The sequence below is a fragment of the Rattus rattus genome, chromosome 2 (assembly GCF_011064425.1).
Source record: "Rattus rattus isolate New Zealand chromosome 2, Rrattus_CSIRO_v1, whole genome shotgun sequence".
NCBI classification, from domain to species: Eukaryota; Metazoa; Chordata; class Mammalia; order Rodentia; family Muridae; genus Rattus; species Rattus rattus.
This window is the reverse complement of record NC_046155.1, coordinates 35,532,175-35,549,532: the sequence shown is the minus strand read 5'-3', so window position 1 is coordinate 35,549,532 and position 17,358 is coordinate 35,532,175. Positions and strand designations below refer to the sequence as shown.

General features: G+C 40.0%; 1 protein-coding gene across 7 annotated transcripts in view; it reads right to left on the bottom strand.

The window, feature by feature from the left end:
* Positions 1-14,061, bottom strand: part of LOC116891122 (protein FRA10AC1 homolog) — a 31,635-nt gene extending 17,574 nt beyond the window's left edge. For 2 of the 7 annotated variants that reach the window (XM_032891838.1, XM_032891840.1), the window contains exons 1-8: positions 13,051-13,532; positions 11,442-11,518; positions 9,318-9,413; positions 9,146-9,191; positions 6,286-6,362; positions 5,070-5,153; positions 4,010-4,094; positions 410-455 (exon numbers count right to left, since the gene is read on the bottom strand). In XM_032891838.1, the coding sequence (XP_032747729.1) occupies positions 410-455; positions 4,010-4,094; positions 5,070-5,153; positions 6,286-6,362; positions 9,146-9,191; positions 9,318-9,413; positions 11,442-11,518; positions 13,051-13,071 (532 nt within the window). In that variant the 5' untranslated portion in view covers positions 13,072-13,532. The other 5 variants (XM_032891839.1, XM_032891841.1, XM_032891843.1 and 2 more) reach the window with 4 other exon arrangements.
* Between the last annotated feature and the right edge of the window lie 3,297 nt (positions 14,062-17,358).

The window sequence follows — 17,358 nt, the reverse complement described above, 5'->3', positions numbered from 1 at the left end:
ACTAAATATTTGAGTTCAACCTAGAAGTAGTCTGTATAAAACTTCTACTGGGTTCATGTATGATATTTAACTTCTACTTCCAAAATATTGATTTCTGTTGGAATATGGTACTACCAATATTTTATTATAATTGTTAATCAAGCACTCACTGTTCCTTGTTATTAAATCTTTAATTCTATAACACTGTCCACATATCTTCAAATATTCTAAGGACCAAATTCTAAAGAAGTCATGAAAGCATTAAATTCTGATCTTTGCTAATAATATATTTATCAGAAATAAATTTTCCCAAACTTTATTTTAGATAATAATTTATTGTTTACAAGCAGGAAAAATCTCACCTAGTGATTTTAATTCATAACAAAAAAAGCTATATTCTATTAGAAAGTAAAATTTTTTAAAAAGTTACCTTTTCCTGAAATTACTTCTTTTTCTATTCGCCACCTAAATCCAAACTGGCAAAAAAAAAAGTATATTTATATAAAAATAAATGCAAATACAAAATTTAAATTAATATATGTACATATCTAAACACGAAGTCAAGGATGATGACATTTTCAGCCTGAAAAATAACCTTATTGATTATTGTGATGGCTTTTTCTCTTAAGAAACTTAAGAATATCTCCCAACAATTACCAACCTCTGTTAAAAACGACTGTTCAAATGCCTAGCCGCTGCAGGAGTTGAGGGTAACAACTGTACTTAGAATCTATGCGGAGTATGCAGTACTAACAAGAACGGGGTGCTGTGGTTAGAGCCAAGGGTATTACCTGAGAACCAGTATTCTAAGAAAAAATTCAGGGGGCAGAGAGATGGCTCAGAGTGTGAGAGCACTGGCTGCTACTGCAGACAACCAGGCTCAACTCCCAGCACCCGTGTAGTGGCTCGTAACTGCCTCCCACTCCAGCCCAAAGGAGCTGACATCTCCCTGCCTCCACGGGCACTGCACACATGTGGTATACAAACATACATGCAGGCGAAACAGACATACACATAAATATAAATAATTCAGATAAAACATTCAATTTCTTGTTACCATTCAGCTTAAGTTTTTAATCATTTATTTCTTAATTTGCCAAATTTATGTATCTTAAATTCATATTAAGATTAAAAAAAAATGTCAAAACATTATTGTTAAAATGTAAATAAAAATGAAATTCTCCAGGTCTGTAGGGAAAAAAGTAGAATAAATAAGTATCAAAAAAGAGGTAAAAACTTTAAAATTACTCCCTTTCATTTTATGCTCAAGCTTACACCTGTGTGTAGATTACATACATTCAACACTGTCTCGGAGCGTCTATGAAGTACTAGCAGGAGTTTCCCTTTTCTTTCATTCAGTAATCTATTTAACAGATCTGGTTGTTAAGCGACTACTTACTAGACTTGTATTTCCAATGAGAATGACAGGTAATTATTAACCATGGGACTGAGGAAGTGGCTCCGCCGAGAGTGCTTAGTGCTACTGCAGAAGACCAGGGTCCGGGTGCCAATCTCCACAGATGGATCACAACCATCTATACCTCCAGTACTCGGGCATCTGACACTTCTGGTCTCCACAGGCACAATACACCCATGTAGTACACATATACGCATGCAGGCAAACATTCATACATATACAACAAAAATAAATAAATCTTTACCAGGCAATATCCATCAGGAGGAAAGTTATAATCTTACGGGGAATAAGAAGCTACCCTGTGTCACCTCCGTAACCTCTGTATCCTTATAACCTTTCCCAGTTCTTCCCACTGGATTCAAGCTGCAGCTACTCAAGGGTTGGTCGGTCCTGAACCCTGCTTCCTGCAACACAGATCCTGTCTACTTGGACTTTTTGTAAAAGAAAAATAGTTTTTGACTCATTTTTTTAAAGATTTATTTATATGTAAGTACACTGTAGCTGTCTTCAGACACACCCAAAGAGGGCATCAGATCCCATTACAGATGGTTGTGAGCCACCATGTGGTTGCTGGGAATTGAACCCAGGACCTCTGGAAGAGCAGTCAGTGCTCTTAACCACTGAGCCATCTCTCCAGGCCCTGCTTTTGGCTCATTTAAGGAGGTGTTTTTCCTTTTCTTCTCACCCCATTTCCATTTCCTTATGGCTGAATCTAATTCTAGTTGAAAGATGAACTCAAACCAAAAGTGCCAAATATTAAAAGTTTTCAGAGAAAATAACAGGAATGCAGAGTAAAAAAAGAGTCATTAGACGTGCCTTAAGTATCTACTCTGTAGAGCTGCAACAAATATATCCCCTCCAAACTTCCTATTCTCTCATTTCCACACGCAAACCCAAGTCATAATTTATTATCAATTGTCTTCATTTCACATGCAGTTACCACGTTCTAGTAAAATACAATTTCTATCTAAATTATTCTCCTAAAAAAAAAAATTATTCTCCTTAAGGTAGTCACACGAGTGCATGCACACACGTGTATGGGGCAAGAAGAGAGGCAGAAGAGTGGCTTAGATGCCTTACTCACCCTTACCTATTCCTTTGAAGCAGGGTCTCTCTTCTTGACCCTCAGGCTTGCAATTTTGCTGGAAATGGGGGATAGGATGGAAGCTAGCAAGCCCCAGAGATCTTCCTATCTCTGACTACATCCAGGCTGGTACTGCAGGGTGCATGTGGGTGCATGTGGGGCGTGTGTGTGTGTGTGTGTGTGTGTGTGTGTGTGTGTGTGTGTGTGTATGTGTGTGTGTTACATGTGTTTACATATGTGTGGTTGCCTGCCTTGTTACATGGGTGTTGAAGTCCAAACTCTGGTCCTCAGGTCCTTAATACTCCCCAGCAAGCACTCTTAACTACTGAGCCACCTTTCCAGCTCCCTGATTCTAGTAACAGTTCTAAAGCAGAGACTTCAAACACCTGGTGTATCATCTCTTCTCCTCAGCTACACTACAACACTGTTTTTGACAGTATCTCCCTCAAACTTGCTGGCTCCTGCCACTACCTCTTGAGTGCTGGGTCTACAGCTGTACACCACACCCATCTGGACTGCAGCTTTTTCTAAAGAACAGTCACTACATAGAGTGTCCAGTCCAATTTCAATAAATACTGGAATGTGTCATAAAAAATCCATGGCTTAAAAATCTACGTTGCCACATGACCCTAGAAAGGTCTTTCAGACTTGGCTGACAATCTAGTAACTGCAAGTAGCCCGGGTTGCTGTGCTGGCCCCAGGTTAGTTACTGTGGTGATTAGCTGGTACAGACAAGCGCTATGCCACAGCACTCACAACTCACTTGTCAGGAACTGAGAAGCCTTTGGTCCACCACAACCACACAGATTTGTATCAGGAAAATGCAAAGTAATTATTTCTACTGTCTGTACAGAACCAGAAAACAACTCACAAACTAAAGACACTAAAGAAATTAAAATAAAAAAAATCCTTAGAATTTCTTTTAAGATAGTTGTTTATAAATGGATTTTTTTCTTAATAGACTACAAATATTCACTCATTCCTTTTGGTATTTCCAATTGATATCATCAATTCTTGGATTACCTTCTCTAGTTCCTACAGAAGTTGAGCTAGGAATAAAATTTGCTTTAATATAAACTAAAGATATAATGTGAAAAAGGGAATCTGTCACTACTAATTAGCACTGACTGAAAGTTAATTTTACCAAAATAGAAATATTTATGTAGCAAAATTGCATCTGCCACTCCATAAATGGCAATCAATCAAAAAGCTGTTGATTTAAAATCTGATCTATAAATGAGACATCATTCTGAAGTGTTTAATCACTAGAGGCTCAAGATGAGAGCCGGATGGAATCCAGTGCCAACTGTAATTTTGGACTTACATACACAAAGCGCCTATCCTTCATAAATCCCACAGACCCTTTAAACCCAAGAGCACAGAGGCTAAGCGGTCAAAATGATATTCCAAAGTGCAAGATAACAGATTCAAATCAGTGCCACGAAAGAATAATGTGGGTCATGGTAGTTAATAAGAATCAATGCTATAGTTGAACAAGAGCTCTAGCCATAAATATTCATAGGGCATACCTTATTTTCTTTGTATCTACTGAGATCAGCTATGCAATATTCCTTGAATAATTTATCATAGTATTTCTTTGCAAGTCTCTTCTCCCTAAATCCATAAAAAGTATGTATTATACATTTAGAAATCCAACCATAGTTTGCTACTTGGAAGAAATATCAAATAGATGATGCATATATGATATAAATATTAATGCTCAAAGAGGCCTAGTACAGACAAATATGACGACTGTCTGGAGATGAACTGCTGTGGCTCTCAGAGAATGAGCTGGAGAATTACTCTTCATTTATTATCCTCAGTGATGTCTGACCTTGAAAACCACTTTCATGTATTTTACTTTCCCAAATTATTCAAACCATTTTATAAGGAACATATAATAGCTTATTATAAGACAACAGACAATAGCATAATTATTTTGGAAGACTAGGTCAAACAATTACAATTGAAATTAAAATTGCCAAAGATTACAAACCAGAATCAAGAGTCCTAAATGTAGATTTCTCTCCTTGATTCAGAAACTTTCCACGAAAGAGCAGAACACCTTGATAAATGATGATTCAGACAACATGTATTGGGACTGGAGAGAGGGCTCAGTGGTTAAGAACATGTGTTGTACTTCAAAAGACCTTAGTTCAGTTCCCAGCACCCATGGTAAGCTGCTCACAACCTCTTATAATTCTAGATCTGGACAATCGGATGGCTTCCTCTGGCCTCTATGGGTTCCCACAAACATATGTGCATAAAGGCATGCACCTGCTCACACACAGACACACACACACACACACACACACACACACACACACACACACATAATAAAAGAGAAAACAGAGTAAGAAAGATAAGACTATAACACTTGTTCCATTAGATTCTAATGGCAAAAATCGCCAAGCCTTCAGACTGGCAAGCCAGTCTAATTAGGAAAGGCTCTGTCACGAATCCTGATGATCTGAGTTTAAGCCTGAGAAGCACATGGTGAAAGAACTCTTCTCAGTTGTCCTCTGCCCTACACACACACACACACACACACACACACACACACACACACACAAAATAGAGTAAAATTACCAAGTCATGTCTGCTTCATCCTCCTCATTCCATAGGAATCTGTGATTTTCTCGTATAACATCCAGATCTGTCTTATCATTCTCCCTAGAAAATAAAAACTTTAATTTAGCATAAAAATAAAATTAGACAGATTTAGGCTAAACAGTGACGGAATTTTTGAAAATTTGAATACAAATATAAAAAATATACTTCTATTTGGAAATTTTTATATAAAACAAATATTTCAATATTTTTAGAAAGTACTTAAAAAATGAAAGGAGTGAGTTCTATAGAGAAGCAAATCTGACCAACTCTACAGTGGGTTAGTTACACAAATGCGCTTTGCCACCAAAGCAAGGACACAAAAGCTCACATGGACACTGAGTGAGGAAATGTGAATAAAAACAAGTTTCAGAACAGAGCTCTCAGTAGGACGCAATGTTACATCACTTTACTAGGTTCCTGGAAAGACCAATAAAGGAAGAAAAGTAAAGAGGCCTGGCTTGCAAGCAGAATAAACATTTGAGCGGTGTGGGCTCAGAGGACAGGGAAGATAAAAGTGGGGTGACTGAGACAGTGTTAACGTCTTTAGGACTACCTACTCAGATGTCAAGTCAGAGGGAGTCCATGCAAGACCCAGAGCTCAACAAAGGAAGCATCTTCTTGGGTGGGAATCCCGAGTGAAGTTTCCTGACTGCCTTATTTTTTAAATAATACTTTTACTTTTGTGAGATTATAAATGTTATTACATCATTTCCATCCTACCTTTTCTTCCTCCAACTCCTCTCACATACCCTCCCCACTGCTCTCCAATTCATGGCCACATTTTCAATTGTACCATGAAAGCTAGTCCTTAGGAAGGAGGCTTTCAGATCAGAATCATCTCGGGTCATCTGAACCCTGTGTCTAAGTGTCTGGTGTCCTCAGCAGTAGGGACTTCTTGGACCTCTGGGAGAGACCAAAGGCAACAGCAACAGACTGTGTTTGGGGAGTCTTTTGGACACTGCCTTATTTTTGCAAAAGCAATCCTGGACACTACTGTCTAAATGTGTCACTGCTTCAGAGGTCCCATCAACAAGACACAAGAGCAATTCTCACATGCACTGTTATTTCCAGCATCATTCTTGTTCAGTCATGAGGACACTCCTGAGGCCTGTTGCCAAGTAATTTACAATAGAGGGCCTCGAAGATCATCTGCACTTGCCCTATCATCCTCTGTAAACTTCCCAATACTTACCCCAACCGCTTAAAGTCCTCTCTTTTGCCACCATAGTACAAAATATAGTCATTTACAAACTTTGTGTGTCTTTGATACTGAAATGCAAAACATTAAGGATTTTTGTAACTGTTCAGAAGTTGTTCCATTGTAATATATTACTAAATAAAAAGAAAACATGGCATGAGTCTATCTAGCATTTTTAAATGTGCAAATCATGAGGGACACCTGCACAGCAGACTTCCGCTTTCTGCTGAAAACATCTCAAGCATGTATACCTGTAATGTTTGGAACCTTTTTCATGCATGCATTATTCTGTGGTAAAATCGTATAGACTGAGGGGAAAGGGGGAGCCTTCTGCTCTGCTTCTAGACCGCACACAGCTTTATTCTCTCACCCAGTCTAATAATCATAATATGACAAATATGGAAATTGGAGCTTCTAAATTAATGGTAAAAATTAGAATTTATCTTCCATTATTACACAATGTAATAATTAATGATAAAGTATATAAATATAGGATAGGTTTATAAAATTAAATCTCACGAACATTAAGGTTTCAAGAACGAACACAAGCATAAGCAGTCAGGAGGGGGGGTAATGCTGGCTCCCACTTCGCATACCAGCATTCAAGACGCAGAGGCAGGGGGAGCAACTAGAGTTCCTGGCCAGCCTGGGCCTCAGGGTGAGAGAGTGTCTCAAACAGAAAAGAAATCACAGTAATATTTTTCTTCTCTTTTTAATATTCAGAGAATCCACAAAACCATATCTATTTTTCATGTGAAATAACAAGACATATAGACATTTAATGTTCACTTAAAAACCTTGGCAGCACTCTCCATACTCAGGCACGGGCAAACTGAGCTGTCTCAGCTTCAGGGATGACATCCTTCAGACACAGTGATGTCCCTGACCACAGTGTATTCTAATAGAGTACTTAATAAGGACATGAAACTGAGGGGGAGGCAGCCCAAACACCTCAAGGCCTGGGTTCAAACTCTCCAACTACCACAAATGGGCATGCTATTTGAACTCTTAATTTTTTCTGTTAGGAGCTAGATGACAAATTTTGCAGGCTTTGCAGTAGTGGTTTCTGCAGTCACTGCTCAGCTAGGCTAATGTAACATGAGGCAGTCATAGGCAACTGGGAGGGCTGTGGTCAATACAACTGCTTCTTGAGCAAAAACATGGTGGTGGGAGACAGAGTAAACAAAGAACTATTCCTCCTCCCTACCCCTGAAACTAACAAGTCCCACTTTGGGCATTATTATAAAAGGCACACCAGGGACTGCCCTTGTATTGAACTAATTCATTCCCATTCCCGAGGCTTGTTTTTTGTTTTGTTTTGTTTGGGGGGGTGGTGCCTCATCTATCCAGTGAGACTAGCAACTTGAAAACACCAAAAGACACAGACTGAAACAATTACAACAAACAGCCTGCTCTCCCTCACTGAAAAGCCAAGAGTAACTCTAGGAAGACTACTGTGGTGGATTGAATAGGTTGGCCCCTATATACCCATGTGTTTGAATGCTTGATCACAGGAAGTGGCACTATTAGGAGGTATGGCCTTGTTGGAGGAGTGTGGCCTTGTTGGAAAAGATTTGTCACTATGCAGGTGGGCTTTGAAGTCTCCTATGCCCAAGCTCAGCCCAATCTGGGAGATATTCTCTTCCTGGTTGCTTGTGGGGGATGGGGGGGTCAGTACCCTTCTGTTGACGACAGATCAAGATGCAGAACTCTCACCTCCTCCAGCACCATGTCTGTCTGGATGCTGTCATGCTTCCTGCCATGATGATAATGGACTGAACCTCTGAACTGTAAGCCAGCCCCAGTTAAATGTTTTCCTTTCTAAGAGTTGCCTTGGTCAGGTCCCTTCATTATGAAACCTTAACTAAGACGGCCACTAACTTTTTGGTTTTTTGTTTGTTTTATTTTTGTTTTTGAGACAAGGTCAAACTATGTAGTTTTGGCTGGCTTAGAGCTTACTATGTAAACCATGCTAGCCTCAAATTCAGAGATCTGCCAGCCTCTGCCTTCTGAATGCTGGGATTGAAGGAGTACCTAGCAAAATCACTGACTTTTAACATAGTGACTATTCCACTATAGTTAAACACCCCCCCCCAAAACTGAGGTCCTCTACAATCCATGCCAGAAAAATAGCACCTATATTTTTATTCACACGAAGTGCCCTAACGCCCTCAATGAAATGTTAGATAAGGGATAACATGTTTAACTAAGCTAAGCTTCCAAAGAAAGGGTAAGAGAGATTAAAAGAAAAATCTAGAACACAGTAATTTAACAACTCTAGTGTGGTGTTCCTTTCTGCAGTCCTGACCTGGGAGCGAACACTCAGGTCTTGCCTGGCCTCCCCTGTTCTCTAACAACCCGCAGTGGCACGACGTCAGGGTAGCAGTGCATGACACAGCCCGACTTACAGCTTAAGTCTCCAGTCACCCCTGAGGAACGGGCAACAGCAGGCCTAGAGGTGGCACTCAGACAGATTTAAAATAACCAAGAAGCAGGTAGAAAGGGAATAAATTAAAATGATACCAAAGAAGACGAGAATAGAAAAGGGAGATGCTGGGAGCCTGACAAGAACGGGCTGGAACACATGTCAGTTCCTGGACTTTTTAAGTCTATTTGTAGACCACAACTACTATTTTTTCATTAAAAATGAATTTTTTCTTCTAATTTTTTCTATATATTAGCAAAAGAGAATTACATCTGAAAATATAAATGGTAAACTTCTATATCAATAATCACTAACCTGTAAAAATAAAACTAGTCTACTTGACAAGATTTTGATGTTTAAAAGTTAGAAAACATGGCTAACAAGCAAAATACTCTATTAGTCATAAAAATAGGGCTATAAAAAGGATACAGCATCCATAGCTATGAGATGAAACCTTCTATTTCTTGCTTCTTCCCTGTTTAAAAGAGAAAAGTTTAAGTAAATTCAAATGTCCATATTTTATTAACATAACCAAACCCACAGGTTCTGAGACTATAAAACAGCTTAAACTGAAGACCGTCGTAACAGCAGAACACCACACCTGTCCAGCAAGTCTGCAGCAACTTGTTTATGGGCCACCTTTCCATATTTTTCTTTTTGAAATGGTTTTGTAAGCAGCAACTCATCTTCAACTGTCCTAGATAGTAAAAAGAAAAAGTGTTAAGAGCTAATTTTTCTTGAAGGATTCTGCCTGATTCCATGTTTGTGACTGCACAGCAGGTATTCTAACAGCGACCTCCACCTCAGCTCTTAGGACAGTGACCCTTGCTAAAGGAAGTGGATCGCTGCAGATGCATAGACATTCTATAACCCAGCCTCACTTTGTATCTGCTCTTGGCTTCCTGACTGCAGATACAATGTGTCCAGCTACTTCATGCTCCTGCCTCCACATGTTACTCCTTCTCACTGAACCCCTTCTTAAATCTTGACCCAAAACAAATTTTTCAGTTTCTTTTTGTCAGGTACAGGTTCACATCAAGGAAAGTAACTAACACAAAGTAAGGGCTTAACTTTAAAAGAGTTTCTGATCTTTAATGAAACATTTTGTTTCTTAATTTTATTTAATACTTATAAAATAGAAAAGATTAAATAAAATGGCTAGTTCTAATCAGCAGGTTCCTAGTTCAGTTCCTGACTCAATCATTTACCACCCTAAGTTATTTATCTATAAAGTAGGGATAAAGAAAATTCAAGAGTTAAAAAATATGGAAAGGAAAGTTTGACTATAGAAGACAAATGATCGGCCTTACTGTTATAAATAAACAGAATCCTAGACCATAGCACCCAACTAAACCTGCTCAAATTCTATTCATAAGCCATTTCTTTTGAGGGAGGATCCTTAGTATCCCAGGATGGCCCAGAAATCACTATGTAACCAAGGACAAACCTGAACTGATGATCCTTAATCTACCTCTCAAGAGCATGTACCACTTTCCTTTGTTTAACACAGCACTGGGGACATCCTAGACAAGCATTCTACCAACTTAGTTATATCCTCAGACCAGAAAGTAACATTTCTTAGTGAAAATCTACAAAAAAAAAAAAAAAAGAAAAAGAAAAAGAAAAAAGAAAGAAAAAAAGAAAAGAAAGAAAAGAAAGGAAAAGAAAAGAGAACAGGGCTGGAGAGATGGCTCAGTGGTTAAGGGCACCATCTGCTCTTACAGAGATTCTGAGTTCAAATCTCAGCAACCACATGGTGGCTCATAACCATCTTAATGGGTTCCAATGACCTCTTCTGGTGTGTCTGAAGATAGCTACAGTGTACTCATATAAATAACATAAGTAAATCTTTTTTTAAAAAGAAATAAATCTAAAAAACATACATTGTTATAATAATTCATAATTTTACTATTGTTATTGATAAAGACTGACGATCTTCTAAAACATTCAGTCCTAGTTAGTGATAACATATTAGTCTCACTATAGAATAATAAACCAAATTCTCTAAGTTCTGCTACTATGAATCAAGCACTCCTATGTTATTACATAACATGAGATGTCTAAGTCCTGATAGCTAAGAACAATGCTCCCAAACACAACAATCTGGTGAAGATGTAGCCTCTGGCTGGGCATGGCAGTCCATACCTGGAATCCCAGCATTTTTGAAGCTAACCAAGATTGTGTCGTAGGACAGCCTGGATTAAATAGGGAATTCCAGGTCAGCCTGAACATAATACAACCTTCTCAGGAAACAAAAATGACAACAAAAGCCTGGGTAAGGCCCAGGCTTTGATGCTAGAGGATCTTGGTCCCCCCAATTCTAACCTGTTCATTCAAGTAAACATCATAACTGTTCTGAATTACAGTTCACCCTCCACATGGACCTCACTGGGAAGACAAGCACTAGCAAATAGGCCTCCTTTAAGCTGTGACATTTGCAGGCACACACTCTTAACAAATGAAAAAACAAACAAAACAAAAAACCATGTAATAGAGGAATCTTTCCTTTTCCCTCTATCCCTTTCAATAAACTCCTTCACAACAAAGCTTCATTTCCCCCACAACTACTTCCAAATTGAAATCCATTTATTACAGTGTAATGAATAAAACCTCACTTGCTACAGCACTTGTTCCCATACAAAGTCAATCCAAAACCTTTCCATATTATTTATTTATACTTCATGACCGTCTAGAAAGAATGCAAACTATGGATCAATAGACTTACTTCTTCCTCTTTTTGCTGGATCCTCCACCTTGCTCATCATCACTAAAATCAGAGTCATAGCCCCCATGCCCATGCATCTGCAAAAGAATGCGAAGTCAGCTGTGTGGACCTGAGAAGTCAAACACTCAGGATACACAAGAGTGAAGATTGAGTGATCTTAAACGACCACAAGCTTTACAAGTTACGGTAGGCAGAGCGCAGTCTGTGGGCTAACAGCCACCTAACACTTTCACTCCCTTTGAAATACGTGGACAGATACTTGAGAAACGCACAAATGTTGTCTACCTTTAATTGCTGCCAAGGGAACAAGGATATTAATCATGCTGTGGAGCAACTGCATGCAAGGGACGGCACTGCATCACTTTCATCTGTGTTACACACACCCTAGAGATGTTTCAGCCATTGACAGACCACCGGAAAAAAGTCGACGTTATTGCCTAGTACTTCCAACTATGTCTTTTACATGTGCAGTTATGCCTGGCTGTGCAAACACCATTTTAATTTTCTACAGTAATAATTAAAATAACATGCTCTATAGGTTCATAGCCTAGAAAGCTACTCATTTGGGGGCTGTCTGTAGTATAGGTGTTTGATGGCTGCGCCACTGTAAGCATACTTGTACTGACTTGATGCTTGAATAATGAAAAGTTGCAAGAAGGTATTTCAGTGTCTCTCTTGTTAAGCAATGAATGGCTACATCCTTACTTTGTCATAAACACAGTGATAAGCACTCTATAAACCATGTTGATGATTTTTCAAGTTAAAAACAAGCGCTTGCATTTTAGGAAGGAAAATGTAGCTAAACTGATCTCCTTGACTCTTAAGGCCACAGTTTCGACAATCTCTTGGGAATACTAGGCACACCTTGCCAGAACTAGTATTTGTAAACAGTATATTATCAACTGATTAAACATTTCCCTTTAAATTTTAAGCATGAGTTCTGTCTTAGGTCTCTTTAAAATAAGTTTCCTTACCCCTGGGCTTAGTCAGTTTTATTATTTTCAGACTGACATTCTTGGAATTGCTGAAAAGCTTCAGCTGTCAGTCAGTCAGCCGTGTCTGAAAAGGCATCTGATTCCAGCATCACACAGAGCTTGGAAAACACACACGAGCAAAGGTATAGATGATTACACCATTGTATCAAGGTATCAATATTCAACTCCTACAGCTGAAAGGAGCCAGTCCAGGTCAAGTAATACTATTTTCTAGCTTTGGTATTTGTGTCAGCAAGTACATGTAATTTGTAACACACATTAATAGGAATAAGGGTGGGCTGCAATCGCTACAGCTGAAAGGAACCAGTCCAGGTAAAGTGACATTAACTTTAGCATTTGTGTTGGCGAGTACAGCTAGGACAGCCAGTGTTTCCATTCTTGACTACCTTCCTTATGTCATTCCATCTGTTAAAAGAGATATGTCAAATCAGTAAATTCTGTGAGTCTCTGTATCTCCATTTTCAAACTTGGGTGTGTGAGTATATACCTCTCTTCCCTATCCCACCAAATGCTAAAGAGAAAAGGACAGCCAAGCTTGACGGCACAGGTGTGCAGGCCCAGTTCCCACCTTCCCTGACTGACATCTGTCATTGCCTTATACACTTAGACTTCACCTCTATCCTCACTTGCTTCATAGCTGATGGAGGAAAACCCGCAGTGTGGGGCCTGGAGCTTTGCAGAATCTTCTCGGCTTCCCCGCTTATGTAAAGTTTACCATAAAGGTTATGTAAAGAAGTCCGGACGTCGCACGAGTAAGACGTCAAGCTTAAAGAGTTTGGGTACGGTATCTAGTACAGTAAAACCTGTAAATCGAACTAGCAGATCATCTTGACCCCCTCATCCGGGATCCACTTCCCTGCTCCGAATGCCCATTTCTTTTTCCTCTGGCAGCTTCATCCATCCCATGACCTATCCTAACTCAGTAGCTTCACTAAAAAGCTCTCACTCAAATCATGCTACCAATCGACTGGAGTTAAGGAAAGCTCGAGAATGGGGCATCTGCTGCCTCCCGAATCTGTCAAAATAAAAATTAGAATCAACTCCTAGAAGGAACCAGTTTCAAAGTCCTCTCTGATACCAAATACGCCCACGGCTCTCCTTACACACCCCTTCCCTTCCGCTCCTCTCTGTCTGGCAAGTTCGCCCCAAGAGTCCTGACAGCTGCAGCGACGACCCACGGCCTCAGCGAGCCGCTGCAGGTCCGCGCCGGTCCTCCAGAGCCACGCAGCGTCGCCGCCCGCGCCACAGCCACCGCCCGCTGTACGCCTGTCCCTACGGGTACCGGCTGGGAACCGCTTCCGGCCCGGCTCAGAGGCGTGTCACATCTACAAGACACCTTCTCCGGCGTGCCGACGGTGTGCTGCAGCTAGAACGGCTCGGGGTAAACAAGGAGGGCGGAAGAAAAGGGCCGGAAGAGGAAGCAGAGGCTCCCTGCTTTGGTCCTTCATTTTTCCTTTGAGCCATCTTCTTTTCCCTTTAGGGAGTCCAACATGTAGTACAATGTGGCACTGCCCAGTCCACATCCTTCTTTGGAAAATGTATCTTGCTATAGAAAAACAGCAACAACAACAAACCAGAAAAACAAAAAACACCCCTGTCTGTCACCTGCGATCCTCTCTCTAGTAACCTTAGTAACGCCTCCACGGAGCATCCTCGCCCAGCAAGCGGCTCAGCCTCAGATCTGCCTTATAACCCCCTCCTTTTCCCCTACGAAAACAGTGCTCATAATTAGAACAAAAATAGCTTCTCCGCGTTCCGCCACCCACACAATAGATACTGTTCCAAATGCAGTACTGGCTGTTGAAGAGATCGAGTTGGCGAGGAAGAGAAGCAATGGGGAATGAGAAAGATTTCACAGGGTCGCGGATTCTATGCCAATAAGCGACCTAGCACACGCGGAAAGGGCATGCAATATAGAATTAAAAAAAAAAAAAGACTAAGGCAGGCAAAATTAAATTATTTTAAGCTCCACTCGGTTCTTCCTGCATCCTGCTTATCCTACACAGTGATGTCCCATTCCTCTTTTCACTGGGTTCAGATCTTGTTTCCCTCTAGTACCAGCGGTTTTTCATCTCACCCTAGGCCGCCAACACTGTGCCTTTGAAATCACAGGAGCTACTAAAACATTTGCTGAATAAAACTGGCATGCTTCTCGCTTTTACAACGGACCCATTTTAAAGAAAAACTCTAAATCTTAATACACGTTCGTTTTAAATCTTTTACCCTAAACAGTATATTGACAATAGCCCTGTCAATCAGTTCAGGACTATTTTTATTCCTCGCAGCAAATTATAGATATATCCTGATTTATGCAGAGCAGTGAATGTGGTCTTGTTAATTACATGATTATAAATCCATGTATTTCAAGATGCATTTGAACTATACTACAATAAAAATGTTTCCTTAAAAATGTAAACAGGAGGTTGGGGATTTAGCTCAGTGGTAGAGCGCTTGCCTAGCAAGAGCAAGGCCCTGGGTTCGGTCCCCAGCTCCGAAAAAAAGAAAAAACAAAACAAAACAAAAATGTAAACAGGAAGCCTTGTAAGTTATTACAGCATTGAGTTATTTTGTCAAGCAGCCATTTTTTATAGATCTCTAAAAACTAAATCTTTGCCCTTTTATTACTAATAAGAACACTAGTAGCCTATATCCAACTCTTTTATACCAATATTTGACATGCCTTAGCATTTCTGCTCCTTTTTAGCATTTTATGTTAACTTCATTTTAGTTTTCCAACAACCCTGTGCTGCCTTTGTAGTCCTTACATTTGAATTTTTTGAACTTTTTGCTTATGTGTAATGTGTGTACCTGCTTCTCCATGTTACATTACTTGTGGAGGACAGAAGATGGTGTTGTAAGCCCTGGAACAGGAGTTACAGAGTGGTGTGAGCCATCTGTTGTGGGTACTGGGGAGCCAAACCCTGGTCCTCTGAAAGAGCATCAAGCCTCCCAATGGCTTTGCCAACTATGGTGGTTTGAATGAGAATAAGACATATATATATATATATATATATATATATATATATATATATATATATGAAAGGTGTGTGTGTGTGTGTATATCCATACCCTAGTACTCTATCCTGTAACTTCTGGATCAGCATGTGTGCTCTCAGCTACTGGTCCAGCACCATGCCTGTCTGCTGCCAAGCTTGCAAACCATGATGGTCATGAACCCACCCTCCAAAACCGCAAGCAGGCCCCCAATTAAATGCTTTCTTTTATAAATTGCCTTGCTCATGGTGTCCCCTCACAGCCACAGAACTGTAACACACCATCCCTTCTATCTGTGGTTTTGTTTTACACATGAGAGAGCTAGGCATGGGCCTTGACCCTGTAAGTCCATGAGGGTTTGGGGCTGGGCAGCACTTCCTTTTTCCACGATTCAGGTCCTATCCCTCAGTTCATGATTCCATGGGGAGTAGTTTCTGACTTGATATGTGTTTCTATTTTCCATTCAATCAAAGGTTTCCGTTTTTTGCTTTGAGGTGAGCAGCTACTGGAGACGTTAAATACAAAATATATGCTATAGGTAGATCTTATAATCTGAATTTGAATCAACACGGGACAAAAAACTTACCTGATTAAAAAAAAAATCTCAAGTAAGCAATTACAGATCAATATTAAAAGACACAAACGCCCATTAAGAACTTGCTTTGGGTGGAGCAGTCATTGTGATTACAGATATGTAAAAAACCACCTCTTTATCTCAAAGACAAACTAGTTTGAAAGACAGAGCATATAACATAGCAAAATCAATGTATTCTATCATATACCATAAGTATATGGCATATGGAAGCCTATGGGTCCCAACTTTAAGATACATTATCAATGATTAAAAAAGGAACAATATATTGATGCTATCAATATCACAAAGCAACAAAATGCTACGGAAGGTATGATAATGGCCAGAGATGGAAGGTGGTGGCCATAAAATATAAAGCCATGCTTTTAATATATGCTCTGTTGATTTATGTCTGAACACACTTTATTTTCCAAAAATGATCACATGAATATTTTTTCATTAAGGTTGATGCGGCATTGATACTTCTCCATGGTAACCTGATATCTGCAGTCTCTGCCCCAGATGTCAAGGCACTACAGAAATAATGCTGAGTCTCGTGAAGATGAATTGTAATGATGATGCAGCTTCTGCCTGACCCCCTTCTGTTTCCTTGCCCGCAAGACAGACCCGAGCCATCTTCACTGAGTCTGACCCACATTGCAGATTCATGCAAATTAAAGGTTGCTTCAAGCAACCAGCTCTTGGGGTGGTTTGCTATTTGCTGTGAATTGGGATTCCCAGAAAAACAAAAAACAGCCACCCACCTTAATCATTCTACAAAGTCAACTGACCGATTACAATTTCAATTTGTGGAAAGTCAAAATGTTTGCAGATCCAGTAACAAATACCTTGCACTATCTTTAACCCTTAAATAACCATGTATTACTCAAGATCTAAGATTCTTGACAAGATAGGTAAATCCTTTCGGAAAGCACAAACATCTCCTACCTTTCCCACCCCTTGGTGAAGAATGTAATCAGATGACCTATAACAAAGATTCTCCAACTTGGTTATAACCCACCTACTTCATATTGTCATCTGCATTAGTCAGGGTTCTCTAGAGAAACAATACACACACATACACATACACCACACAAACACCACACCACACACACACACACACCACACACACACACCACACCACACACACCACACACACAAAACACACACACACACACACCACACACACACTACACATCACATATCACACACACACACACACACACACCACACCACACACCACACACACACACACACACACACACACACACACACACACACACACATACCACACACACACACACACACACACACACCACACACACACACACACACACACACACACACACACACACAC